Source organism: Balaenoptera borealis (genome assembly GCF_965194805.1).
Source record: "Balaenoptera borealis genome assembly, chromosome: 16".
NCBI lineage: Eukaryota > Metazoa > Chordata > Mammalia > Artiodactyla > Balaenopteridae > Balaenoptera > Balaenoptera borealis.
In genome coordinates this window covers 81,762,819-81,790,294 of record NC_138872.1, presented here as the reverse complement: position 1 = coordinate 81,790,294, position 27,476 = coordinate 81,762,819, and the positions used below count along the sequence as shown (strand labels likewise).

Below are 27,476 nucleotides of genomic sequence, written 5' to 3'. Positions count from 1 at the left end.
TCTCGCGCGGTTGCCGCCGGCTCCCTAGCTTCTGTCAGGGGAGCCGGGCGTGCGGGGGCGGCTGAGGAGGCGGGAAGGCGGCAGTGGTTGAAGGGGCGATTGCTGACTTGCGGGGAGGAGGTCCGAGGGGTTGAGCAGCCATGGTGATGGCAGCGAAGAAGGGCCCAGGGCCGGGTGGCGGGGTCGGCGGGGGAAAGGCGGAGGCGGAGGCGGCCTCGGAGGTGTGGTGTCGCCGGGTGCGGGAGCTGGGAGGCTGCAGCCAGGCCGGGAACCGCCACTGCTTCGAGTGCGCCCAGCGCGGGGTCACCTACGTGGATATCACCGTGGGCAGCTTCGTCTGCACCACCTGCTCCGGCCTCCTGTGAGTGGACCGGCGCGGGGGGAGGACCGGGAAGGAGCGGCGGAGAGTTGGCGTTGAGGACAGCGGGGACCCGGGGCGAAGGGACAGAGCCGAGGTCGGGGGCGGCGGGGAGGCCTGGGACGCGCCGGATGTGCCGAGAGGGTCGTCTGCTGCAGAGGTGTCACGGGGAAGGCGAAGGGTCAGGGGCGACAAGAAACGATTGGAGTCGCGATGCAGGGGAAAGGAAAGACAGCGTGAGAACTGGAGAAACTCCCTAAAGGAGGCGAGGCGATCCGAAAGTGGGGAGAATTGAAGGAAACTGGGGTCGGGTGAGGGTCAGAGATTTAAGGGGCCAGAGAATGATAGACACCTTGAAAGGGAACTTCATGTAGGTGGAGGGCAAACAGGAAAGAGGCAGAGCAAGCTAGACTCAACATGAAGGGGTACCTTTCTTCCTTCTGGCTTGTGCCCATCCTGGATTGTGAGACGGAGAAACCAATTTAAAATAGGTAAGTTAACCCAGGTTGACAGCGCAACGATAATGGCAGGTAGAGAGCCACGTTCCAGTGCTCAGGAACAGATCCTAATCTTGCAGGGCTTTAGAATGCTACCCAGAGGGAGATTTCTTACAATTCTAAGAGATGAATGCTGATGGGTTGCCCTGTTAGAGAACTTAACTTTTCCAGAGGTTTGGGGATCTGGATGAGCCATCCTTAAGTGTAATAATTTACGCCTTTAAGCTCCGTGTTGCCATGGCTTGCTCCTGGTAGTAACATCTGGCGACTCTTGCTAGATTTGGGGGGAGGGGGGGTTGTTGAATAATCTGCAGTGCTACCTTGGCACTGGCACTGAATTTGGTCATGCCTGAGCTAATTTAGAGCCACAGATTTCTAGCCCAGATTTCTGGTTATACAGTAAGGTTCTTTTTTCCCCCTTAGGGAATTATCTGGTTAGATGCATGACTAACATTTGATACCAAGCCTGCATGTCTATCTTTATAAGTTTATCAGGGGCTTTATTTTGACTTTTTTAGTATTAATACATTAGTTTGGTTGGTTTCATTTTTAACTAGGAGCGCTTTCCTTGTTTCTTCTTACATCTTTAGGAGCTGAGGAGGGAGTGGTATTGTTCTTTCGTGACAGATGGGAGAACAGAAGCAAAGAGAGCTTTAGTAACTTATCCAGTGCCAGATGGGGGTTGCTGTTTTCAGCATTTGTTGTTCCATATTAGGTATGATCATGGCAGACCAGAAATGAGGGTCCAGGTCTCCTCATGCAGTTTAGGATTATTTCTCTATTCCATTCTTACTTCCTTAGCCAAAATTCTATGTTTTAATCAACCTTACTTGTGTGTTGTGAGGATAGACTTGACTTTGGTCTAAGTAAAAGCCTTGTGGCTCTTGGGATAGTGGTTTAGAACACAAACAGTAATGTGTCAGAAGTTGAGGTAGAGGCTCAAAGGAAGTCAAAGGATAGAGACTCGAGACTGGGACAAGTACTTTGAGGAGAATAGGAGCAAAGTTTAGGAATATTTATAGTGCAGAGTACAAAGAGAGCAGATTCCTGAAGATCCTGTTATGAAAAGGCAAATCTGATGACAGAGTCTGGAGAGAAGTCAGAGGAAGCAGGGGGATAACACTGATGGCATATCAGAGTCTAGGTCCCAGGAAGAAAATGTCCGGAAACAGTGTTAACTCATTGCCCTAGTTAGCTGCCACGGCATGAAAGCTAAAACGCTGAATAAATGGAAAGTGCTGACATCATTATCATTATTTTATAGATCTTGGTTTAAAGTATCCCATAGACAACACTTCCCTTCTATAATGAATATCCTTCAATCAGGACAGAAGGAGGGCCAAGGGATCTGGCTCACATTAAAAACCTGGTTTCTTTTGCTGGACAAGTTAACTCCTTAAACATCAGTGCACAATTTGCAGAACCTTACCACTTCCCCCTGTGGTCATTATTGTTGAGCTCACTGGTGAAAAGTCAAACACCTCTGATCTGGACAGACAGTGGGTGGGGCTGACGATGGCCTAAGGTTGCTTAATAGAGAAGTACCTCAAGAGGCCTGTCTCTGTGGCGCATGTACTTCCAACTAGGGGCTTAGCTCCTCAGGAGCTTAAGTTCCTATAGGACCAAGTGGTGGGAGTCTACCAGCCTCCCCCTTTTTTTTTAGTTTCAAAAGATTCTCGAAAGGACATTTTTGCTTAGTATTTTGGTAAAGCATTATGAGAATCACTCGGAGTGATTGTCGAGGTGGTAGACTTTAGGGAACGCATTTTGGTGGTTGGGAAATCAGAAGCTAGGCCAACCGTTTGTTAGCAGGAAGTGAGGGTAGAGTGAAGGGTCAAGAAGCTGGACCAATAAATGAAGCTGAACTGAAGGCATGTTGAGATTATAGAGAGACAAATGTCAGAAGAAACTCTACAAGAAAGCTGTAGTTGCCCTGGCTGTGACCGTCTGCCTGGGTTCTGGTGGTTTGGTACTTCTCCTTTGCTAATTGGAGTCGTAATAGCATGGACTAGGGCAAAGCATGTAAAGTTTCAAAAGGGGTCTTCACGAAGTATTACCAGTGTCCTTTGAGGTACCTTGGGAAGGGCTGGGAGCTGGCAGGTGGGCCATAGGCAGAATGTGAGGCGGGGCGTGCTTACTGCTGGCTGCAGAGTGAGGAGGGGGCACACAGCCCAGCAGGCAATGGAGAGGCGTGTCTCCACGGTGACCCATACACCAGTCAACGTCTTAAATCCACATGGGTGATTGCCCACAGATTTGGATTTTGTGGTGCTAGCGAAAATCGTAGTAGTAGGCCAATATCTTGCATCAGTCAACAGTCAACAAATGTTTGTTGAGTGTCTTTGAAGCCCCAGACACCGTTTTAGGCACTGGAGATGTGGTAATGAACAAAACTGACAAAGTCCAATCTTTGTGTAGCTTGCATCCTAGGGGAGGCCTTGGACTCTAAATAAATCACGAAATATATAATTGCAGGTAGTGATGAGTGCTATGAAGTAAACTAAAGTTCAGCATGGGCTAGAGAGTGATGAGAGCTCGTATTCAGCTATGATGATGAAAAGAGAAGAAATATTCTTTCTTAAAATAAAGAGGATATTGAAGGGGAGGAAATTGAAGTATCATACTTCACACCATAGCCAGAGAAAGGAGACAGAGGCTTGGCTTTCTTTTGAAAGCCAGTTTTCTGTTGAGTGTGTTACAAATATGTCGACCACTTAGGGGGCTGGAGTGTTCTGGGGCAGTGAGCAGAATTGCCAGGGTTCCCATCTGGCTGGATTGACTGATAATAACAAAGTTGACTGTTCCAGCCAAAGTTGAATTTCCCAAGATCTGAAGAAAAACTGAGATTTTAATAGTGGTGGGGGGGTATGGCTGTGCCTTTAGCTCTGCATGTGCGAGCTCATTCTTGCTGTCTTTTTCAATGAGAATTTTTTTCTCAGCTCGAGCACAAACCCACAGTGTTGGTGTGAGGGCCTGAGAGAGAGGCTGCTAATTTCTGCCGTTTCTAAATTTACATATGTGCTGCCACAGTGGTAGGTCCCAAATTTGACCTAGTTTTATTCATTTGGTTTTCTTCCAATACCTAATTTCCTTAACCTGGATAGAGATCCTTTTACTCTCCGCAATCTATTCATGCGCTTGTCTGTTCAGTTATACTTCTAACTCTTTGACTAGACGACGAATCTGCCATTTGAAGCTAGGGCGGGTAAAAATTGCCACTGAAAAGGACTTCTTTCCAAAGCAGTGCCTCAGCGTTCCTTCTTGTTCTGGTTTGCTTGGATGCCTCAATGGATAAACCACTTTTCTTTAAAAAGGAAATAGATGGCGAGGCCTGAGATCTCATTGGCATCTGGGCTAGGCACTATCTTTGACACCCGGTTTTTCAGCCAAGTACGTGACATGCTTCTCTGACCTGTCTGTTTGAGTCTATCCTTTAATCCTTCATCTTTCAGGTCTCAGTAGTGGCTATTTGTCTTTTCTACTTCTTTACAACTTTACTCTGACAGTGGGATTAAGTCAGGGTTGAGGTGGACGGAGCCCTGGACTGGATGTCAAGAGATGTGCTTGACAGCTCTTTATTTGTGACAAGTTGCTACCCTCCTGGTGCCTTAGTTTCCCTGTCTGGCTCGCTAGTAGCTGTTCCTAACTGAAATGCTTTTATCTCCATGGACGGAAAGGTATAGTATGTTGTTCAATAATTCAGTACTTTTCCATCTGTCTGGGCTGGAGATGTAGACGTATGCCTTGCCCTTATTATAGTCCTGTCCCTCCATCCCCTCGCACCTCACCTTTCTTTTTTAAAAAAATTATTTTATTTTTGGCTGCGTTGGGTCTTTGTTGCTGCGCGTGGGCTTTCTGTAGTTGCGGCGAGAGGGGGCTACTCTTCGTTGCGGCACGCAAGCTTCTTGTTATGGAGCACGGGCTCTAGGCGCATGGGCTTCAGTAGTTGAGGCACGAGGGCTCAGTAGTTGTGGCTCGTGGGCTCTAGAGCACAGGCTCAGTAGTTGTGGCACATGGACTTAGTTGCTCCATGGCACGTGGGATCTTCCCAGACCAGGGATCAAACCTGTCTCCCCTGCATTGGCAGGCGGATTCTTAACCACTGCGCCACCAGGGAAGTCCGCACCTCTCCTTTCATATTCACTTCTGCCAGGCAGAGATGGACAGAGTCTCTAAAATTACAGATTTAGGCATTTTATTGTATAGGGCTCTCGGACAACTTGAGAAGCTCCTAAGAAAATAATAAATTACCAAAGGGGTGAGAAGAAAGGGGGCAAAATGTGAGAGGATTGAGATTGAGCCTGAAGAGGAAGGTAGCTGGTAGTATCAGGATTCCACGTGTCTCTACATGAGGGCAGCTGTTTATTATTGTCACTGAGGAAGAACTTCAGGAAATGGGTCGAAGCAGGGGACTTTCAGTTAGGAAGGAATTCCCTAAAATTAGTGAAATTGACCCTGGAGCAGGGTAATGGGGAGCCTTCCTAAGAGGGACTCTTCTTGGTAATGTTTGGGTCCAAGATAAGTGCTAACCTGGTTTAGCTGAACCCTGCTCAGAGGCAGAGGAATGGAATCCCAGGGGCAAAGAAACACAATCTAGGGTGTATGAATTTGAACACAAATATTCAGAGGTCAGGAATGCCCGAGTCCAAATCTGGCACAAATGAAGGAACTTGGGTGCTGGGTGGAACTGTTTTTTTCCACTGTTGACCTGGCAGAACCCTTCTTATCTGAGCAGCTGAGCAGGTTTGAGGCTTCTCTGAAGCAAGATAGAAGCAAAACATGGGCCAGTTTGAGGGTGATGACCACAGAGAAACGAAAGATGTGGTATTTGCAGAAATAGTAGTATGCTTAATAGAAGCAAAGGGAGGGGAGCGAGGCAAAGAGAGGGAGGATTGGGCAGACTTTAGGATCTCTGCAAGTCGCTTCACTTGCCAAGTAATTCAGAGTGCTTCAGAGAGTGAGTCAGAGTACTTCAAGTGCCATTTAGGTGCCCTGTGAAAAGGAAACTGAAGTAGAAAAAGACGTTATGACTGGGCTGAAGGCTTGAGCCCTAGTAATGTACTTGCCTTCAACTAGAAAAACTTGCCCTACTCTGGGCAAATACCTTTATCTCTATTTCCCCAGCTCCTCCTGGTTAGAAATAATAGAATAGATTTGCTGTGATAAGCAAAGAGCAGTGCCTCCTTCGAGCTCTCACTTCTTCTTGTTTTGGGGAGAACCTGAGAGTTATGTTGGGGAGACTGGCTGCAAGTTGGGGAGTTGGGTCTGTTTAATTCCAGGCCAGTGATTCCCATCTGGCCCAGTGCATGACCCTGCTTTGTACCCAGTAACACACAACACTCCTAGACCATTTGATTTCGGCTCCTGGAAGGAGAGGGGCTCTCATTTCTAAATTGCTTCTCTCGGCCAGCAGTGGCCTCTCTATGATTCAGAGACAAACGCTCTGACTCATAGGCCGTGTAACTAGGCCCTCTTCCTGGGCTGCAGTGTTGCCTTGTAGACTCTCCCTGCCCCCAAACCGTGGCTCTGGTTATACATGATCCAGTCTACAGACATCAAGGTCAGAGCAGTGCCTTTTGTACTGTGCTATGGAAACATCCTGTTCCACCAGATTCATTTGGCCCAAAGCACCTAAATCACTTCTTTTCTCTGCCTTTCCTTTATCCTATCTCCACCCCGCCTCAAAACCCCTCCAGTCCAAGCTCAGCCAGAGGAAGTTCTGTTGCTCTAAGCATCCCCTCTAGACTGATGAGTGGGTCAAGTTCCCCGCCCCCCCACCCCTCCCAAGGAAGCACACCTCCCTGTTTACACTTCGCTAACAGTTCCTGGTTGTCCTGTCAGGAAGTGCCAATGACCTTTTTGTGATAGGCTTAGAATCTGTTTTTCTAGTGTAAACATAATACATTTTACTTTTCCCATGACCATTTCTCTTCACTCACTGCTGCATCCTGGTGCCACATCCTCCCCCATCTGACTGTGTGCGCCTGCTGCATTGCGAAGTACCCTCTCCGGGCTCCTTGGCTCCTTCTTGGAAGCAAGTGATCGAGGACTAGGTCCTATAATTTTTGCATCCCCCACAGTGCCAACCACAACGCCTTGTGTTTTATTTAGCAAAGTAAATATTTGTCAGCGGGAGGTGATAGGGCGGCCCGGGATCATAGGAACAGAGGGGTCTGCTCTGGCTAGACCTCGGAAAGGCCTGGCATTCCCAGGGGGAAGGGCGCAGTGGTTAAGGCGAGAAAGGGCAAGGGAAAGAGTAGCAAAGTGGGATGTCTGGACTGCAGGATGTCTGGACTGCAGGAACAAAACAGAACCAAGCCACAGGTAAGAGAGGCTTTAGGAGAGAAAACTGGAATATCTGAAATGCAATCAGAAGAGAGTCTTCAGGTCAAATCAGGTTTAAGAGCTATGGTTTTACACCGAGTTACAAAGCCTGGCTTTTGGTTTTCCCGGCTCTCATCTTTCCTCAGGGCGTCCGTCCTCTTTGATATTGCTTATCTTTTAAAGGGGTATTTTGAGACCCATCCAAGTCTAGTAGCAGAATTGCTGAAAACGCCCCCAGTTGTAGCCTCCAGTGTCCTTCCTGTCCTTGGTTAGAATCCCATAATCGGTAACTTGTCCAAAAGAGCAGCTGCCCTTCACTGTTTACCTTGTACTCTGTCTTCTGTCCGTTCTCCCCGCCCAGGCTGCCTTCACTTATGCTAACCCATGCACTGCCGTTCTGCCAGGCTCGCCCGGGCACCTGTATTCAGCGTGTGCACCTGTTAAGCCTGGATGTGTGCTTTCTCCACCTTTCCCTAAGATTTCCATCTGGTAAATTTTGTTCGCTTTCCTGAGGGCGTCAGCCACGACCGTATTCTAGAGTTACTTTTATTTTCACGTCTTGCTTTGCCCATTTTTTCCAGGGGAGTGAAAACCAGAAGAGGCCTTATCAGTTGAGACTGTCTTTCTGCGTGTGCCCGTGGTCTTTCACTCCTGGCCCCAGGGTCTAATTTATTTGTTTTGGTTCAGCCAGTTGTGTTTTCATGGGATGAGGGCCATAGGTTCAGACTAGAGTAAAACTGAAGGTAAGGAAAGGGGAACCTCTGAAAGCCCGCCTGGCTTGGCCCTAGGCTCCCGTTAGAGCACTCTGGAGGGCAGCTGAGTGGGGGCGAGGAAGCCTTCTCAGCTGTAATCTCCACAGGGCATCTGTGGGCAGAGCTGGACTCCCAGGGAGTTAACAGAACACACAGAGCTGGCACAAAAGCATCCCTACAGGGTATATGTTCCTGACTCATGCCCGTCTCATACTCATGATTGAACCTGACTTCCTCCTGCTTCTTTGAAAGATCTAGAAGTGAGAGAAAGTCTGGAATACTTCTTTTCCCAGAGGTCACTTCCTAAAAAGAGGGGCCCGCTCCATCCCTCCACCACACCGCCCTCCTGTGTAGTCAAGAGGAGGAGCTGCCAGCCTAGGGACTCTTGTCTCCAGATCTTATCCGTGTTGGTATTATCTGGGATAGTCACGGGCCTTCATCTTTGCTTTCCCTCATGCGTGAGGGATTTGTGTCTCCATGGGCTCTGGGACCCTGAGGATGTGCTATAGGTCTCAAACAATGATGAGGCAGGAAACGGGAGGTGGCCCCATGCCAGAGTTCCCAGAAGTACCCCCTCAGCCTGAACACTCAGCTGCTGTGGTCTGAGCCGAGGTAGAGGAGGCTTCTGGATGGGCAGGCTCTACCTTCCTCTCCAGAATGACTGGAGTTCCCTGTCTCTCATGAGAAGCCTCCAGAACATTCTTGCCTGCCTTCTTTCCTTGAATTAGGAAGTAGCTTTAGTCAGAGAGTTTCATGTACGTGTGGTTTTATCCTTTCCCCCTCCCTCTCCTTCCATAAACAGACCTGCAGTGCTAGTGGCATTCTACTTCTCTTTTTTTCTATTTCTCTCCCACAGAAGAGGCCTGAACCCCCCTCATCGTGTCAAGTCCATCTCCATGACAACTTTCACTGAGGCTGAAGTAGTGTTCCTGCAATCCCGCGGAAACGAGGTGAGCCACCCCAGACGGAAGGGTTCCAGGCTGCAATTGCCCTGTCTGTCAGCGGAGCTTTGCCTCAAGAGTATAGAAAAGCCCTGCAGTTTTCTTTTTTGTTCGAGTTTCCCTTATTTTTTAGTATGTAAGGTATCTTAACTTATGTCCAGGTGTACATTTACGGAATCTTAGTTATAAAATTTGGGGTTGGTCCAGGCCCCTTGTTGGAAGAATCAGGGGAAGGAGCAAACTCTCTGTCGGGGGTGGCCCCTGGGCACTCGAGGGGGGAGGTGCTCCACAGTGATGAGCGTTCAGGGTTGACTGGGCCGGGCCCTCTGGGCAAGAGCTCCTGGAGCCAGCTCTGCTGACTGGAGCCTCGGCAGCCGGGTCTAAGCCGTGTCATTTACTTGAAAGTGAGTTAAACCCCTTCTCCAGCTAAATCTGCTGGTGGGAAGATGCCAGCCTTGGTGTCAGCAGTACCTCTAGCTTATGGGTGACGGACTTACTTGGAGGGTGCGAACAAGGGCCTCTAGGGGGTGTTCTGGAAGCCACAGTTCTGAAAATTGCTCCTGACCCCACCCCCATCCAAATTTAGTCCCCCTTAGTTCTCATGGCCCTCTGTTTTCTTTCACAAGATGTGTCACAGTGTGTCATTATAAATGTATTTTTATTTATCTAAGGCATGACCTCCCCGTTAGATGATCCACTTTGCAAGGACGGGCATCATGTCTATTTTGTAGGTGCACCCGGGTCCTCACATCGTGTCCGTGCGTGATAAATGTCTATTGATGAATGAGCTGGAAATGGTATGACTCCCATTTCACGCTTTCTGCCCCATTTCCTCTGTCACCTGACTTCATTCCTTTAGGTTTGCAGGAAGATTTGGCTGGGTCTTTTCGATGCTCGGACATCTTTAATACCAGATTCCAGGGATCCTCAGAAGGTGAAGGAGTTTCTCCAGGAAAAATATGAGAAGAAGAGATGGTAAGGAGGAGGAGAGAGATTGCTCCGGAGACGTGTGTCCAAGACACACTTCATCGTACCGTCCAGTTTCCAGAGCTGAACTGGGGCTTCTCTCAAAGGCTAGACAAGGTTTGAGTCTGTTCCCCTCAGATTCAGTTAGGGCCGAATTCTGACTTCAAAATAATAAAGGTACAGGAAAGAACAACTTGCTCTTGGTCACTAACCTTGCAGATTTGATGTCCCCTCTTTTGGGGAGACAGTAGACTGGTTGGAGGGGAGAGCTAGGGCCCCCACTAGGGAGTTTGGGTACATTTTTATAGCTCAGCTGATCTCATTTATGGAGAGAGGTGGCTGGGAGCACATGTCCTCTAGCTTCATGCTTTTAACCCGTGATTCGTATGTCCCCTGTTTTCCTGCTGAGGAAACAGCATCTCTGTCCTCTCTTGCCTTTTCTCTCCCCAGGTGTCACTTCCTATTGTTCGATTTCTGGGACGGGGGAGGGTGTGCACGGTTGGGGGTAACTCTGGGGTGGAGAAGAGAATTCAGGGAGCAAGGAGACTGGTGTGGATAAAACAGAATTTTGGAGTCCCTTCGGTGGGGTGGGGGGTGTCCTCGGGATAAAGAAGATACATCCGGAGTAGAGACCACATCCACTGGAGTGGAAGGGGATTTGATCAGAAGGCGCAGCAGCTGGCAGGATAGATCGTGAGCGCTTAGAAGCTGAGGTGGCAGAGAAGGAGGAACCTGAAGACACTCCCAGGAGATAAAAGGGGGCCCTTGAGTAGGAAGTTGGAAAATAGGATCACCTGTTGCTCAGCATGATTGCAGGTGTTATTACTTGAAACCCAGATGGTTTGATGTGTCAGAAAGAGGAGGGAGAGATGAGGGGAAGACTGGCACAAGCCAGAGCCAACTGAACATCCCTGCAGGAAAAAAATGAGCATCTGACAGTAAAGGGGAAGCTAAAGTTAGCCAGAACTTTGCTAAGTTGCTAAATTCCCTTTAGTTCAAAAAAGAGAATCAGTAGGGAAAGTGAGAAAGGACTTTGACTGCTGTAACCTGTGTTTTCTCAAGCACCTAAGCTGAGCAAGGTCCAAGATTTCACCCCTCTCCTCTTAGCCTAACTATTCTTTCTCCAAGGTATGTCCCCCCAGACCAAGTCAAAGGGCCCACTTATACCAAAGGCGGCACCTCCACCCCCGTCCAGGGCTCCATTCCAGAAGGGAAGCCCCCGCGGACACTTCTGGGGGATCCTGTGCCGTCTCTCTCGGCTGCTGCCTCCACCTCCAGCCAGGTAACTCTCAGATGTGCCCTGCAACTTATTTTGGGATTTGGGAGACAGGGCTATCAGTTTCCTAAATCCAATCCCCTGAACTTAGCAGATGACGGTCCAAGAGGTGTGAGCAGGTTCTCAGCCCTGCTGTTCCCATGTCTTTCATCTCTCACCTTGGATCTGTATGTTTTGGAAGAAAGACCCCAACAGGAAGTGGTATTTAGGGAAGTCAGAGTATCAACTTCAAACGTGACCATTCCTCCAAGGAAAAACAGGGGCCAGGACACTGCTTCAGGCGCCTGGGAAAGATGAGGAGGGGCTGTTGGGCGACCTCCCTGTGTATCTCAGGGTTGCCTTGACTAACGTGCTCTAAAATATGTGGTTCCGGGAGCTGCTGCACTGAGAGGACAGAGGAATTAGGGATGAGAAGGGCTCAGGCACCTTCTGCCCGGGAACCCTCTCGGTTGAGGGTAGTTTCTGCCTCTCTTCTCTCTCCACTTGCCTCTCTGGGGGCAGCCCGGGGAGCCGTGCAAGGGCCTGGGTCATGGCTGGGATTCCGAGTGCTATATGTACTGCCTTCTCCTCCAAGTCTGTCAGTCAGTCTCAGCCCCGGACGTCCCAGCCCCGGAGCTCTCAGCCACCTCCCCCCTCCTCGGTCAAGAAAGCCAGTACTGACCTGCTGGCCGACATCGGCGGAGACCCCTTTGCTGCTCCCCAGGTGGCACCAGCTTTTGCTGCATTCCCAGCCTTTGGGGGTAAGTGGGACTTGGGAAGAGAACCTTCCTACAACATACGTCCCCATCACACAAGGAATTCACTCAGCCCTAGCTCTCTGCACAGGAATGACGTGATGGTAGTTCTGAAGTATCACGGCTGGGAGGGTGGGGGTCAGATGAGTACAGCTGGGATTACAGCCGGGATTAGTTTTGGGAGTTTGACCAGAAAGCATGACAGCTGGGGGCTCCCAGCCCTCCCTCTTAGAGCACTGGAAAGAGCCTTTTTCTTAGCTTCTCTCTCTGCTAAAATGGGGCAAGGGGATTGTCACAGGTTCCACTTCCCCTGCCCTCTTCCCGAAGGTCAGCAGTAGCCAGTAGAGGGCGGAACAAAGTGATTATCTAGTTTCCCTTTTTCCTTTTTAAAGCCCTTCCCCCCAGCAAAATCTTTTTCCATGATTCCTCCCAAACTAGGCCCCGACAAAAATGTTAATGCCTCACGGAGTAAGGATAAAAAATGGGGAGTGAACTTGGAGGCCTCTGAGATGCCCTTTCCCCCTGCATGTGTCTGGCTCTCTGCCTCAGGCTCCTGCCAACTCCCTCTGAAGAGGACCCTGCAGGAAGGCAGATGTCCCATTGAGCGGCCCTTGGCCTTCAGAACTAGTCCGCGTGATAGGGATTACATATACATCATATATAAACATAACCTTTATATTCTCTCCACCTATAGGCCAGACGCCTTCCCATGGGGGCTTTGCCAACTTCGATGCCTTTGGCAGTAGCCCTGGCTCTTCTGCATTTGGAAGCATGCCTCCAGCCGGCCAAGCCCCGTTCCAGGCCCAGCCAGCACCCCCAGGTAAGCTCCGCCCCTCTGGCTTCCTTGCTTGCAACTGTGGCCCACTGTCCACATCCATACGTCACCCTGCATTCACATCCGCACCCACCCAAAGTACCGCACAAAGAGGAGAAGCTCCAGGAAAGGAGGAGAGGAGTCTGATTAGGGTCTTGTCAGGAAGAAGGGGCTCTGTTCTCTTTCTTCATGTAAGGAAATGGCTAAAACTGCACCAGGACTTGTGCAGGCTGTGCACTAGGAGGTCGCTGACTGGGAAGTAATGGAGACCCGAGTCCTAGAAAACATGAGAAGGGACATGACCTTTCCCCGAGAGGGCCCCCAGGGCAAGGGCTGGGTCAGCGTCCTAGGTGGTCTCCAGAAGTCCTCAGGCATCCCTCTTAGAGCAGAAGCCTGCCAACTCTGCGTCGTGTTGTTCTGTGGGATGGAAGGAGGGTCTGAAGGCCCCTAAAGCACTCGGTCCCTCCCGAAGCTCCCAGACATCAATCAGGCTTCAGAGCTTTCGGGCCGCCTCCTTCCTTTGGACATCCTGCACACAGGAGGGCAGCCGGAGCGCTGTGAGGACAGATGTCTGGGGACGGCCAGTGACTGACACTCTCTCTCTCCTCCCCACCTACCTGCCCTTTCCCTGCCCCACCCTCACTGCCAGCCAGTCGGATGCTACCTGGAAGTCACAGCTTCGGTAAGTTATCCCTCCCACTGCACAGCCGACCCGAGGCAGAAGCCTCTGTCTCAGGTCCTCTGACCCTAGAGTTTTGAGGTCTGGAAGGAACCCCTCAAATTTAGCCTTTAACAAAGGAGGCAGTTAGCAGTTTCCCTAGTCATGCAGCCCACAGCCCAGCAGAGCCCAGCCCACAGCGCAGACTTCCTGACTCTCTGCTCTGCCCACAGCGCCCCCGCCTCCCACTGTTGCTCTTGTCTTTAATTTTTTGCATGGAACAAGAAGAGACATTTTATATTGACGGAAGTTAAAATTCACAACAGAGTTCTCACATCATGGAGTTAAAGTAACTGACAGAGTAGCCTTGAAATCCATAAAGCAAAAACTATTAGACAGAAAGAAAATCTGATAAACCAACAGATGGAGACTATAATTGATTCTCTCACAAGATTCATAGGTGGAGTAGATAGACAAGGAGGGAAGAGAGTTGACCATTTGAGGAACACTTTAACAAGTTTGACCTAAGAAGTATAAGTAGAACTTTGTAATAAAAATACAGAATATATATTATTTTCAAACATATAACCCTTTTATAATTTGACCATGTGCTGGGAAACAAAATCTCCATAAATTCTAACAAGGAGAAATTGCATAGGTCATGTTATTCTATATGGTAAAAGATGTCCTAAAAAATGTCCCCACACAACGTTTCATGTCCTTAAAGGCATGAAGCAGATAAGGAGAAGATACTTACTTACAACATGGAAAACAGACAAAAAGCTAATAACCATAATGTGCCTTTTTAAACTCCTGTTAATAAGAAAGACTAGAATAATTGACAAGGGATAGAAGCAGATAATACCCAGAAAAGACATGAAAATGTCCTCAACCTAACTAATCAGGGAAAACACAAATTAGAATAAGATAGTAATATCGCACATTATATTCACAAAATTTTTAAAGATTAATAATGGCCAGTATTGTGTGGGGAAATAGGCCCTTTTGTATGCTCTTGGCAAACATGTATACTGGTACCCGAATATTCAATTTAGCAAGAGGGAACTATTCCCAGGAATGGGATCTGGAAAGGAAACAGCCTATTACAAGGTGGTTATAAATTGGTTGGTTCAGAAATGCATTCCTAGCGCAACTGATTAGTTTAAAGAGAGTGCTTAAAGTGCCAGGCTTTAAAGGAGAGAAGGGAGGCGTCAGCCCTGGAGCCATCCCAGGCTGAACCCGGGATGGACCGTTTGTCCAGTGTCTGCTCATCTCGAGAAGCAGACAGCCCACGGCCGGACCCAGAGCCCACCAGCGCTGACGGTGCTTGGGGAACACCCCCGTATCATCTCCATGAGGAAAGAAAGATCTCTGTTTTGCAGCTGAGGAAACTGGCTCAGCTTGGCCAAAATCAAATGTGTGATCAGTGGCAGATCCCATTCATTCCCAGCCACACCATGACCACGAGGGTGTTTCTGTGAGTGTGACCTGAGGAACCACTGGGGAGGAAGTAGGAAGATTTGGGTGAGAGGTGGATGTCTCTTCTGACAAGGCTGGTTGTATTGTCATATATCTGAGGGGGAGTATGGAGAAGGGGGGGTTTCTAAAAGTGCACTTTCCCCTGAAACTGTTAGAAGGCAAGTCTACTAACCCAGCCGTGGGGAGTGAGGCTCTGGCAGTGGACAGGAAGCAAAGGAGCACAGGCATTGGGAGCGTCGGCCTCCTTTCCGAGGACGCGCGCTCCGTGCAGGGAGCCCAGCCGCCCGAGCCAGGGCCGGCTCTGCCCTCTAGCGCCGGCCAGGAGGCATGCAGCACTCTCTCCCCAGCCTCGGCGGAGAGCCTGGTCCTCACTGAGGGGCGCACCCTGACCCAAGGGCCCAGAGCAAGACCGAGGAGTCGGACCCCAGTAAGGACGGGGAGCTGTGTCCGCTGGGAAAGTCCACGTACCTCGAGTCCGTCGGGCAAAGCAAAGGCCTGGGGTCTGAGAAGCCGAAGATCCACCACTGCCCTGGTGGCTTCCCAGCCTTCCTCACAGCCTGTGGGTGGGAGAGGACTGAAGACCAGGGCTCGCAGTGGCTACAGCCTAGCACTGTCCCTCAGGAAAAGCCCAGGGGTTGGGGAGGGAGAGGGGCTGAGGAGAGCACTGTTGCCTGAGTGCTGGCTCTCAAGAAGCAGGCCATCCCTGGAACCTCGCAGGCAGGCCTGGGCACTCGGCTTCTACTCAGTTCCCTGTTGTTGAATATTTAGGATGTTCCAGTCTTTTGCTGTTAAACAGCGCTGCAGTTAATAACCCTGCTTCGGCACATTGGAAAGTTATATCTGTAAGGAAATTCTTGGCAGTGGAATTGGTCTAGCGGGGACCCAGTTGATACAGAAATAAACAAAAATACATCACTATAAATATGTCAAGTGCTAGGAAGGAAAAGAACAGGGTGCTAGGAGAGGAAAACCAGGATCAAACACTGGGGTCAGGAAGGCCCATGGAAGATATGGTTCTGTTAAGCCTGCAGGGTGAGTAGGAGTTAGCAGGCCAAGGCCATGGGCAAGGCCGCTTGTTCAAGGCAGCGTGGAAAGGCCAGAGCTGAGGGCTGTGGGTCGGGCCCTTTCCACTCATGCTTACCATCTGAGCCAGCCATCCTGTGTTTCCTTTGAGACCTTGTCTTGCTTCTCTGACCCTGGAAGTAGTATCTTACATCATAGGTATGATAATACCTCACATTTGTGTTATGCTTTATAGATTTCAAAACACTTTATCTCAGAGGGCCTTTACAGCCACCCTACAGGGGGCGGGGCTGGGGAGCAAGAACAAAAGTGGGCTCCGGAGAGTGAGTGAGATGGTTTGCTGACGTCACAGCGGTAGCAGGTGGCAGAGCCACAACTGGAATCCAGTTCTTCTCCCTCTGCCTGTTCAGCTGTTCATTCAGCAAACCCTTTTGGAGCACCGTCAGGAGGCGGGTGCTATGTAAAGCATGTTTCCCTTCAGTAACAAAGAGTCTTCCAGCACTCAGAAGAATCAAGCTTTTCCCCATTTGTAGCCTCATTTTACCCTCACTGTAGCCCAGAGTAGTTGGCAGGACCCCACACTACAAATGAGACTTAGACACTCAGATAAAGAGGCTTTCTTAAAATGACAGGGCCTCAGGCCTCTTCCTGTGAGACCAGGTTGCTGATTGGACCCTAACCCTAACTCGCCCCAGGGCTGTCCTGTAAACTTCCCCTGTGAGGCTCTTCCTTGTTGACTATGAAGACCAGGGAGGGCAGGAGAGCCCCGCTGTCGGCCCTGCCCCCGTGGGCAGTGCGTCCCAGCCCTGATCTGAGGTCGTGGTGTCAGGGGGCTCCCGAGAGGGGAGCAGGCGGCTCGATGGGAGTGGGAAGGGTGCTGGCGAGGCCGGAGATTTATGCTCAGCACCTCCAGTGCCATCTCCGCGTTCCCCGAGTCACCCAAGTGTCCCTGAGCCTTTCTGCCCTTCACAGCTCCTCCCCCACCCCTCTACCTGCCCCTTCATATGATTTATTCATAAATGGAAATGCTGGTTTAGGCAAAAGACAGACATTTCCATCTCTTAAGGAAAAAATGGGAAGTGTAAGCCAAACTAGAGCAGGAGGGACGGTGACCTGGACGAGGAGGAAGAACTGCTTTTCTCTCTGCGGTGGCGGTTTTGAGCGCTAGGGAGATTGAGAAGGGCTGAGTCTCACGTTGCCTAGAATTCTCGGTGGGAGACAAACCCTCCTGAACTGGGCGATCCGATCCGGGGGAAGAACGGGCTGCCTCAGAGGACCCCGTTGGTGCCATCCCTCCCCTCCCCCTCCACTGCACCCCTGCCTCCATCTCTCCTCCTGCCCTTTCCGTCCTGTCTCATGCCAGCACCCCCTGTTTTACTTCCTGTGCCTGCCCAGGGAGCAGCCAGGGGACTCCATTTGCTGCCTCTCCTCTGGCACCTGCCAGTCAGCCCAACAGCCTTGCAGATATGGGCAGCCTCCTGGGACCCGGGGCATCAGCTGGAGGCATCCCTAGCAGGTAGGTCCAGATGTTGGGGAGCTTGCCATCGGGCAGGAGAGCCGGCCAAGAAAGCCTGGCCTTGCTTATACCAGCCCACTTGGCTCCTCCCGTCCGGCAGGACAGAGTTTGCCATCTCCTAGTCCCTTGCCCAGCTTACCTCCTTGGTGCTAGATGATGTGCGTGCCGACTTTTCTCCCCGTATCACAGCATCTTCGGGATGGCCAGCCAGGTCCCCACGCTCCAGTCGGCCACCACTGGCGGAGGCGGCAGCACAGGGCTCTCCTTTGGAGGTGAGTCTTGCGTGTAGAGACCCAGGGAGGGGATCTAAGGCCAAGAGGAAATTGGGGACTCTGGAGGGAGGGGGAAGTGGGGAGAGACGCACACCAGGATTTAGAGGAATGCTCAGTTATCACGATATTAACCAAATGAGAAAAAAATAACCAGCTCTTCATCTCCCCTCTACCCCATTCCACCCTGAGCAGCCTTCAACCCTTTCACCACACCTGCTGCTCACGCCCAGCTGCCTTCCACCAACCCTTTCCAGCCCAATGGCTTGGCCACAGGTAAGCCTCCCAGACTGTCCCCTGGCCCTGACTCTCCCTCGAGTCACCAGCCCAGGCCAGACTGGTTTAATTTCCAGTCCACCTAGTGGGCAAAAACTAGAGGTCCCCAAGTCACCGAATCAGAATTTCGGAGTTAGAAAAAACAGGCTGCCACTTCCCTGAGCCAGTTCCGAAGGGTTAATGCTGACTGGTGGTGGTGGTGATTCTTTTTTCTCCAACCCTCAGTTTCCCTCTGGGAGCCCAGCCTCCTTCCCTTCTGTGTCCCACCTGAAACCATGGCCCTGTTCCCTGCCCTCCTCAGCTGGAGTCCTGTGGTCTCCTGCCCCTCCCCAGCCACTGCCTCTGCTTTTCTCTCTGCAAACTCACACTCATGCCCCCCTTCGTTTTTTTTTGTTTTGTTTTTTGTTTTTTGGTTGTTCTCTAAAACCTTCAGGCCGGGAAGAGAGAGTACTATTCGCTACCAAGCTGACCCACGTGGCAGGCCCAACGCTTAAGGCTTTACATCCGTTATTTAATTTTCACAGCAGTCCGAGGAGATAGGCATGGTTCCCGTTTTAGAGATGAGAGAACTGAGGCAGAGAGGGCTGGTAATTTGCTTTGATTTATGCAGTTTAAGAGGTGGCAGAAAGCTGACCCCATGATCATAACTACCCTGCTGTCCAGGCCACAGGCCACAGGCTGGAGAGGGCAGGGTTGGCAGGACGCTTGGATGCTGAAGGGTTTCGTGCTCATTTCGGGTACTTCCACTGGGTACCTCTGGGTAGCGAAAAACTATATCCCATTTCTGTGTCTTGGAGGGACTTAGGAAGAACTGTTCTCCAGCCTACCTTCCAGAACCTCACCTACCTCATGTCCCTCCCTCCCTCCACAGGGCCAGGCTTTGGGATGAGCGGTGCTGGGCCTGGCTTCCCCCAGACAGTGCCACCCACCGGGGCTTTTTCCAGCCCCTTCCCCCCACCGCTCTTCCCCCCACCGACCTCAGTGACTCAGCAGCAGAATGGTAAGGGATTCAGACCGCGCCCTCCCTTCTTACCCCATTCCCACCCCCAGGGACTCTGCTCTGTGTGTGTGTGTGTGTGAATATTAGAAATATGTATTAGTGAGCCAGACATCTGAGCTAGTTCCCTTTTGGACCAGCAGGGGGAGACCAGGGAAGCAACAGACCTGCCTGTGTCCTCTGACTGTTCCACTGGTTTCTTCCCGACTTTGGGGAGGCCCCCGCTGGCTGCCCACCTTGGGATGTAACTGGGCCTGCCCTGCAGGGAGGCGGGCGAGCTGGGCAGCACCAGCCCCGAGGGGCAGGGCTCCCGTCAGCTGAGTTTTTGCTCTTCCTGCCAGGCTCTTCCTTCGGAGACCAGGGATCCGCCAAGCTGGGGCAGAGGCCACTGAGCCAGCCAGCTGGGATCTCCACCAACCCCTTCATGGTGAGTGGCCGGTGCAGGGCCCGGGCCTGGTGTGGGTGTGGCCTTTCACTCTGGGGGTTGGGACAGAATCCTTCCAGGAGAAGAGGGCAATGTGGGGCAGAACCACGCCCCTTCCTCGTGAAACTGCCTTGGCCCAGCCAGGGATGAGTGGGCTAGTTAAGGGGCCTCTGCGCTCCCCGCCCCTCCGCTTGCCTCCTAGCTCCCTCATTTTCCCTCTTCCCTCAGCACAGTAATTTTGAGGGAGAAAGGAATCCTGAGCTGCATTTCTTCTGTGGCCTCCAGCTTTTCCTCCCTAATCTAACAATTTGTGGTGATTGTTTCTTTCCAGACTGGATCCTCATCAAGCCCGTTTGCCTGCAACCCTCCGAACACCAACCCATTCTTGTAGCACTGTGTCCGGGGGGCTGCTCTCTGGGGCCCCTCTACTCCCCGGAGCTCCGATGACCACTTGCCTGTGGCATTTTTGCGGGTCTGAGACCAGATGGGTCTTGTTTCGCAGGGTAGGGGTCTGGGGATGGTGGAGGTGCTAATGCTTTGCTTGGGGCTTGCAGATAAAAGGGCAGCTTCCCGGGTCAGCCACCCCGAGGCTTCCTCCTTCCTCCTCCAGCCCCGACCCAGGCAGGGGGCCCGGGAGGTGAGCTGGCAGAGCCTGGCCTAGAGGAGCCTTGGTGTTTTATTTTTCAAATTACTAATTATGATGACAAGAGTCCTCCTCTCCTGCCCCCAGCGCTCTCTTCGCTCCGAACCCTGTGGGCAGAGGAAGCTGGGGCACAGGCTGAGCTGTGCTCCTTGTGGGAACAACTCCCCAGTGCCCCGCTGTCCAACACTGATCTCCTCAGGGGCGGAAGCGCAGTGGGGAAAGCAGGGCGGAGGTGGGGATGAGGCGTGCATGGTGTTGCCGTGGGATGGTGATCAGACAGGACGAGGAGGCCCTGGGGGGCCAGAGTGCCCTTGGTGCCCTGGCTTGGGACGGCACCCCTTTCTCCATGTGTTTGCTTCCCCAGCTCCCTCAGGATGAATAGTTTTACCTACATACTTATACATGCCCAACTTCCGTCAAGCACTTTAGTTAGCTGTGGTGTCATGTTTGGATACCAGTGTTTTATATTTATACATAGAGAATTTTCTAATATAGCCTATTATATATATATCTATATATATGCATACACACACGTATCCAGATGCAGCCATTCTTCCTCTCCCAGACAGCTCTTTCACACGGGGAATGGGATGAATCCCTATCTGTGCCTCGCAAAGCCGGTGCTCCAGGGGATGGTGGGGAAGGAGGCACACGTCTCGACCACCCTGAGCCTGGGCTTTTCCAGAGAAAGGCTTTGTGCAATTGGCTTTTTTTTTTCCTTTCTTTTTTCCACGTGCCTCCCCAGCTCTTGCCCCGGCCCCAGATCTCTGCACCAAAGCTGTTGCAGGCAATGTTGGAAAAGAACTGCATTTGAAAGAAAAAAAATGGCTCTCCGTGGTCTTGCTTTGGGCCAGCTTGAGGGGCCTCATGTCAGTCAACGTGACTGCTTGGGTCGGTGCCCATGCTGCTATTCGCCAAGGACAGAGCCAGTCCCTGTCTGAACTGGAGTCCAGTCTTAGCAGTGGAGGGAGCGGGGGAGGGGGTGCAGAGGAGGAGCAGGCGTGGGGTTCGGGCAGGGCCTAGTCAGTCCGGCTCTCCCAGGTCAGCTGCCTCCTCAGCCCCTCGCCAGACCCTTGCCGCCTGGGGATGTTGTGTCAACAGTGTCTAGGCTGTGTGTGTGGTAACAAGACAGCCGGCTTGGGTTAGACACCTCACCTGGGGGAGGAGAGGCCCCGGACTCAGCCCTGCTGTGAGCGCTCTCCCTTCCCTACCGCTGCCTGGGAACTCTGGCCCTTCAGTTGTCCCTTCTTGGGATTTCTGAGTCTTTCCACCCAATGACCTTTAACAACCTGACAGCAAGGAGAGGCGGGGACAGTCTTATCACTGATTTACTTTGAGGATTTTTCTGTAAATACCTTCAGCTGCTGCTCTTTGCCCAGCCAGGCGTGGCCTCCCCACCTTCCCAGGGCTCAGTCCCCATCCTGTCTTGTGTCTGTGTTCCCGTTCTCCAGCCTCTACCCTCCTTCCATCTCCTGGTGGCGCTCCCAGGGTGGACCACCATCTTTTTCTTCCCTGGGTATTCTCCTCTGTCACCCTTGATTATCTGTCTGTCTCTTCCCCATTCTCTGCTCAGAGCCAGGGACGGGAGGGAAGCTGGAATCTTCTGGTGGAGAAGGAGGGGGAGGAGGAGCGTTCTTTTTCCCCAGCTCCCCGGCGCCTCCTTTCCTAACCAAAAACACTGAGGTTTGGAGGTGAGATTTAAAGGACCAGGAGCTGCAGTGCTTCTTACTGTTTGAGCCACACTGCCGCTGTTTCCCAGGGATCTCCTTAACTGCGCAGTGCCTGGGCGCAGGACCTCCCTGCAGTCCCCGCTCCACGCTTCCCAGTCACTCTGTCTGACATGGACCCCCGCCAGCTCACTGGCCAGGGCAGGATGACCAGTCAGAGAAGTTACGACGGGTCAGCGTCCAACTCCAGGGCAGAAAAATCAAGAGTTTGCAGGGCGTAGGCCGAGACCGGGACTGCAGCTGCCTGTCTCGGTGTGGAACAGCCTAGTGCTGCCTCCACCCGGCGCCATCTCTCCAGGCAGGCAGCAAAGATGGAAGAGTCCCTGGCCTCAGGAAATGTCTAAATGACTGCGCTGTGTTCCCCCGCCCCATCGCCCAGGGCCTCCCTGCAGGCCCTACCTGGTGGTTACAAATCTGGACCCACACCATGGGGCTGGAAGGACTCACCCAGACTGCCACCAGGCTTCTGACCGAGTGCTTATGTCCCCCTGGCCAATGCTGTGGCAGTGCTCTGCAGGCAACAGTCCTCTGGCTTGACCCCAGCCTTCAGCAGGTCACCGGCGGCTGCCTCTGCAGGTGAGGAAGCAGGAGCCAGTGCCCAGGACCTTTGTCAAGCTCTCCAATGGAGGAAGGGGGTGGCGCTGTCCCTGCATCCCCCTCCAGAGGAGTGAGAACCTGGACGGAGGAGAGAGGGGCACACGGGAAGAGCCTGGCCCTAGTGCCCCAGCCTCCTCCCTGGGGGCTCCCCTTTGGTAACAAGAATCTTCCATAGGCACTTAGAATGTGGAGAGCCCATCCCACTGCTGCCCTGCGCCTGGCAGCGGGATGCACAGGTGGACCCCCTCAGGTTGGGGGAGGTGTTCTCACCCAACAGAGCTGAAGTTCTGTTACTTCCTGTCCCGGGGGAGCAACACGAGTTACCAGGGCAACAGGCTCAAATCAATCTTGTCTGGGTAGAGCCAAGGGCAATGTTGTTGCCAGGGCAACTTATTAAGTCAGTCGTTTGGCTCCAGGCTTTTCCTGGTACCCAGCAGGCTAAATCACCTGGCATTGATTACCAACCCACTCGACCACGTTTGCTTGCCCAGGGCCCAGGTGCTCCGATCCCTGCTGCTTCCTGCTTTATCTTTACCCAGCACTTAGCGGTTCAATGACACAAGGCAGTCTGGAGCTGGTCTCTGTGACAGCGGCTGTGATTTCACAAGGACTGGGGCGCTCCAAGGTGGACTGGTTGGTGGGGAGCGGGAAGGAGCAGATATGAAGAGACCCTCCTGTGGGTAGCTTCAAATCAAACCTGGGGAGTAAGGCTGCAGGCAGGAGCACAGCAGGTACGTGGCCCCCATGGGTGCCCTGCTCCTCAAGGCAGCACCAAAACTAGGAAGGGGAAAGGCCTGCAGATGTGTTTTGTGTCCCTGCCACTTCTCCATGGCGCATATGTCGAGGCCACACTGGAGGCTATGACCTTGAATATACTCCTGGTGTCCACTTCAGGATCTCTCACATACCTGCCTCTCCCTGGCCAACACCCATCAACGGTGGAGGCTGCCGCTGGCCCGCGTGCACCACCTGAGCTGCCGCCACCTCTCTGGCACCTTGGAGAGGCTTTGGCTGACCTGGGTGGGGCGGGGGGGTGAGGGCACCTGGAGCAGAACCTGGGCACTGCTGCCTGCTGGCCAGATGCCCATCCTCATGATGCCAGGTGGTGCCCTGCATCACACTCAGCATGACCCTTAAAGGGTGTTCAAGAATCTGAGCCTTCCTGCACACCGCACTGTTGGCTTCTCCAGTATTCCAGCTCATAGACCAAACCCTTCCTCCCACGCCTGGGAAGTGGAGGAGCCGGGGTGGGAAGCCCAGCCCTCCCTACTCAGGCTTTCCTGGCCCTTGGACTAGCTGGAGAAAAAGAACCAGGTGGCCTTGCTTTAGTACTCCTGGTACAGCTCCTAACTCACCTGAAGGCACTCCTCCCCAAATACCATCTTTAATAGGGGCCACAGCTGCCCTCTCCCAAACCCTCAGCTCCCCCACTGTAGGTATCCTACTTGCCATGACAGTGAAATCATAAGGTCCTCTAAGGCCCCCCACCCATGTGTCAACTACCGGTTTGTCTCGCAGAGTGTGCACTGACCGGCGCCATCGCCCCCAACGTGAGTCGGTGGTCCTTGGAAGGATCAGAAGTGGGGTGTAAAAATGTCTGAATCCCAACCCCATTTCAAGCCTCCCGGGATGCAAAGGGTACCTCCACCAGTGCCGAGAGTCTGCACTTCTGTGATCAGAGCCTTCAGCTGGGCAGCGTTATTTTTGAACAGAGGTGGTGAGGAGGGGCTGAGGGCAATGGTGCAGCAAGAAGGCAGTGCCCCTGAGAGATGGTCTCTCCCTCCACTGGCTCTCCTTCAGTGCCACTTGACTGGAACCCTGGTGGGTATGGTCTGTGCACAGGGACCGATCCAGAAGTTAACTTACCCCAAGACACCTCCTATGGCCCCAACCCCGCAGAGAAACTGAACCTCCAGCTCCTCCAAGATCAGCATAGGCCAGTGCTCCGTAGCCCTGGCTCCTGGGATTACTTGGGAAGGCAGAGAACAGAGCCATTCCTGGGTGGGAAGAGGGGACACCATTCCGAGTGGGGAGCGGCGGAAGCCGGAAGGGGGTGCCGCTGTAAGGGTGGCCCGGCTCAGCGGCCCGCTCACCTCCAGGGCTGCAGACGCCGCCAGCGCGGTCACCACAGACGTGGCTCCACGCACACTCGCCTCACCTCGCCGCTTTCTCGGCCGGCCCGCCGGTAGCTCAGACCAGTAGAGACGCCGCCCCACCCCCGCCCCTGCAAAAGCCCAGTCCCAGGACACGGGGTGGGGTGAGGCGGAGGCCGCCTCTCCTGGATTTCCCCACTCACATTCCACTCGCACCGCCCGGCGTCCGGCTCCGGGGCGCGCGAGGGTTAACCTTGCGGGGGTGGGGACTTTGGCGCGATCCGCGCTGGGAGGGAGGGGAGAGGACAGGAGACGAGGCGACAGGAGGCGCAGGGGTCAAGCCTCAGAGTCTGTCGGAGCCTCGGGTGTCTCAGGCCACCGGGCAGCCACTGGGGCACACGCTAAGGGCCCCCTGCCCCAAACTTCAAGTCGGGAGCGGGGGGAGAGACGCTGGGCATCAAGACGGGTGGTCGCCTGTCAGGATGCCGCCCCCCTCCCCGGGGACCGCTACGTCTACCCCACCTCTGCCGTCCCAGCCCCTGCTCCGGACACTTTACTGCTTTGGGTCCGGGATGAAGCCCGGAGACCCCACGACGACCCCGGAGTTCGAGTCAGCCGACGTGGCCCTGGGTCCGCCGCGGCCCTGGGCCTGCCCGGCTGACGTGCGGCTCTGCGGCCACCTGCGGAAGCAGAAGTCCCAGCGCCGCCGCTTCTTTGTGCTCCGCGCCTATCCGCAGCGCCTCGAGTGTTACGAGAGCGAGAAGAAGTTCCGCGCCGGCCGAGCGCCGCCCAAGTTCAGCGTGAGCCTGGAGGGCGCGTGCACCATCAGTAAGCGCGTGGACGCGCGTCAGCGACACCTGATCGTCCTCTACACGCGCGACCGCAGCCTGGGCGTGGCGGCGGCCAGCGAGGCGGAGCAGCAGGCGTGGTACAGCGCCCTGCTCCAGGCGCGCGCCGCCGCCGCCGGTGAGGCCCGAGCCCCGGGCTGCCTGAGACTGAGCTGGCGGGGGTGGGGGGAGGGGCGGGGGGCCGGGGGCGCGGGGGGAGGGGGATGATCGTGGATTTGGTTTATCCGTAGTCTGTCCCTTCCCCAGGTCTCCGAAATCAAGTCCAAACGTGAAGGGTTTACACGTTTTCAGTCCCCGGGCCACAGTGACTCCAGCATGCCGGCCAGGGAGCCCCTGTGACCAGACCATTGTCTCTCCAGGTCCCGACTCCCACGAGGACCCCGGGGCCTGGATCCTCGCTCCGTTTCAGGACGTCTGGCCCGTGACGCTGCGGCCCAAGGGGCTGGGGCGGGCACGAGGCCTGGGCAGCGGCGGCTACTGCCTATGCCTGGGTTCCGGGGTACTGAGCCTGCTGCGAAAGCCCGGGGGCAGAAGCTCCGGGGCCTCCCGGGCATCTCCGCCGCCGGCCCTGCGCTTGTCCCTGCTCAGCGTGCGCCGCTGTGGCCATGCCGACGCTTTCTTCTTCCTGGAGCTTGGCCGCTCAGCACCCACGGGTCCCGGGGAGCTGTGGCTACAGGCGCCCGATGCCGTCGTGGCCCAAAGCATTCACGAGACTGTCCTGGCCGCCATGAAGCGAATCGGGGACAGTGGTGCCGGTGGCAGGGCTGAGCCACTGCCAAGAAAGCCCCCGACGAGCGCCTCCACACCCTCTGTCCCCCAATCTTATGAGACCCCAGCCTCTGCGGCCCAATCAAGCGGCCTGTACCGTCGGGGGCGCCTGAGTGAGAGAAGCGAGCAAGCAACCCTCAAGACCCTGGCCAGGCTGGGGGCGGCAGCCTCACACCCCGAGGGGTTGGAGCGGGGCGGGGTCTACATAACCAAGGGAGCCGAGAGTGACTACGAGCCCATGGGGGGCGGCCAAGCCAGCGGCTACGTGGTGATGGCGCCCCCGGGCCTTCCTGCCTCCGCCAAAGCCGCTTCCCGCCAGCCGCTCCAGGATGGAGGGGTCACTGAATATGTGTCCATGAGCCTCTGTGCACCACGGTCCTTTTCCTCGAGCTTCTTGCCTCTTCCCTACAGGCCTGGGGCCGGGGAGCCTGGACCCGGGCTCCAAGGCCCTCGCCTCGGCGTGGGAGCCGACTGGGGACCGGCAGGGGCTCAGCGCTGCTTGCAGCCACCGTCAGAGTTAGCCGGGGAGTACGTGTGCACGGCCGCCGACTACATAGGAATGGGCACTGACATCCCCGAGCCCCCGGACGGCGGCCTCAACTACATCGACCTGGACCTGGTCCCTCCCCTGGAGGTGCGAGGCGACGCCCCCGGGGCCAGGCACCGCCCACACAGCTACGCACACATCGAGTTCCAGAACCTCGGGCAGGCCCAGGTGAGGAGACCCCCGTGGCCCCTGGGTATAGCTGATGGATGGACAGACAGATGGGGGTGGAGGAAGAAAAAAAAGGGCAAAGTTAAGAATGCCTTCCCGCCCACCCCCCTGAACCCCACAAACCCCTTCCGCCCGATGGAGAGGCTCTACAGCCCAGATGTCCCCTAGGACGTGTGACCAGCAGAAGCGCTGAGCTGCCCCTTACGACGGGCTGCCCACTCCGCCCCTTCCAACTGTGGCGCCTGGGAAGTCTTCGGGAGGAGGTTCCCCAAGAAGTTGGATTCTTTTAAGGGAGAAAATTCTAGAACTCTTCCCCCCCTTAAGACAAAACAAAACCCCTACAAATTTCTGGACCTTCTCAGCCAAAGCCCTGAGCCTCTGTTTCCCCACAGAGTTCCTGCAGCATCGCTCCAGAGTCTCAAGTCAGCCTTGGCCCCCCACCCTGCCTCCAATGATGACGACGATGAAGACAGAGATCTGCCCCTTCCCCCACACACACACACCTGCTGTGCTTGCCTGGTGTCGGCTTAACTCCTGGGACCCCAGAGCAAGAAGGATGAGAGCAACAGGTATCTTACACTAGTGCCCTCCCAAAGTGATGACACCCTCTACCCCCTACTTTACCTCTCCCAACACCAGCTATGTGCTCACACAATTCTCCTTCTCCCCGGCCTGGCAGAACTGATGGAGACCTTGCTTCTAATACACTTAATCTAGTCTAGGAGACTATACTGTGCACCCCACCCCCATTAAAGTTTCCCTGCTGGGTCAGCCTGGAAAA

At 53.8% G+C, this 27,476-nt stretch overlaps 2 protein-coding genes and 1 long non-coding RNA gene across 9 annotated transcripts; 2 read left to right on the top strand and 1 right to left on the bottom strand.

Annotated features, from left to right (window-relative positions):
• Positions 1–20,788, top strand: AGFG2 (ArfGAP with FG repeats 2). 4 transcript variants are annotated; one of them, XM_082361314.1, is made up of 13 exons: positions 1–361; positions 8,788–8,881; positions 9,732–9,847; positions 10,967–11,120; positions 11,689–11,854; positions 12,543–12,668; positions 13,312–13,344; positions 17,218–17,338; positions 17,528–17,610; positions 17,803–17,883; positions 18,755–18,883; positions 19,222–19,307; positions 19,636–20,788. In XM_082361314.1, exons 1-13 carry the CDS (start codon positions 141–143, stop codon positions 19,693–19,695), a joined length of 1,470 nt encoding a protein of 489 aa, XP_082217440.1. In that variant the 5' UTR covers positions 1–140; the 3' UTR covers positions 19,696–20,788. The 4 variants fall into 4 exon arrangements, with proteins under 4 accessions (XP_082217440.1, XP_082217442.1, XP_082217441.1 ...); XM_082361317.1 differs by lacking the exon at positions 1–361 and adding an exon at positions 445–849; XM_082361316.1 differs by lacking the exons at positions 19,222–19,307; positions 19,636–20,788 and adding an exon at positions 19,024–19,210.
• On the bottom strand, positions 12,675–25,001 carry LOC309613866. Of its 4 annotated transcripts, none has more exons than XR_014235912.1 (5): positions 24,922–25,001; positions 22,122–24,103; positions 17,478–17,670; positions 15,268–15,995; positions 12,675–13,079 (listed from the first exon to the last, which is right to left on the bottom strand). It is a non-coding gene; the product is annotated as an uncharacterized lncRNA (long non-coding RNA). The 4 variants fall into 4 exon arrangements; XR_014235913.1 differs by lacking the exon at positions 24,922–25,001 and adding an exon at positions 24,138–24,195 and having other exon boundaries at positions 22,122–22,349; XR_014235914.1 differs by lacking the exon at positions 24,922–25,001 and having other exon boundaries at positions 22,122–22,244; positions 23,914–24,025.
• Positions 24,847–27,476, top strand: LOC309613853 (uncharacterized protein; the record flags this gene model as incomplete). The annotated part of the gene is made up of 3 exons (XM_082361311.1): positions 24,847–25,330; positions 25,572–26,695; positions 27,088–27,476. The coding sequence occupies 3 exons, from the start codon at positions 24,847–24,849 to the stop codon at positions 27,148–27,150; spliced, it is 1,671 nt and encodes a 556-aa protein (XP_082217437.1). The 3' UTR covers positions 27,151–27,476.

Excerpts from the sequence above, each read along its gene's own strand:
- AGFG2 (XM_082361314.1), top strand. The coding sequence starts at position 141 with ATGGTGATGGCAGCGAAGAAGGGCCCAGGGCCGGGTGGCGGGGTCGGC. Across the intron at positions 362-8,787 it reads ACCACCTGCTCCGGCCTCCT|AAGAGGCCTGAACCCCCCTC; the intron begins GTGAGTGGACCG and ends TCTCTCCCACAG. Across the intron at positions 8,882-9,731 it reads TGCAATCCCGCGGAAACGAG|GTTTGCAGGAAGATTTGGCT; the intron begins GTGAGCCACCCC and ends TCATTCCTTTAG.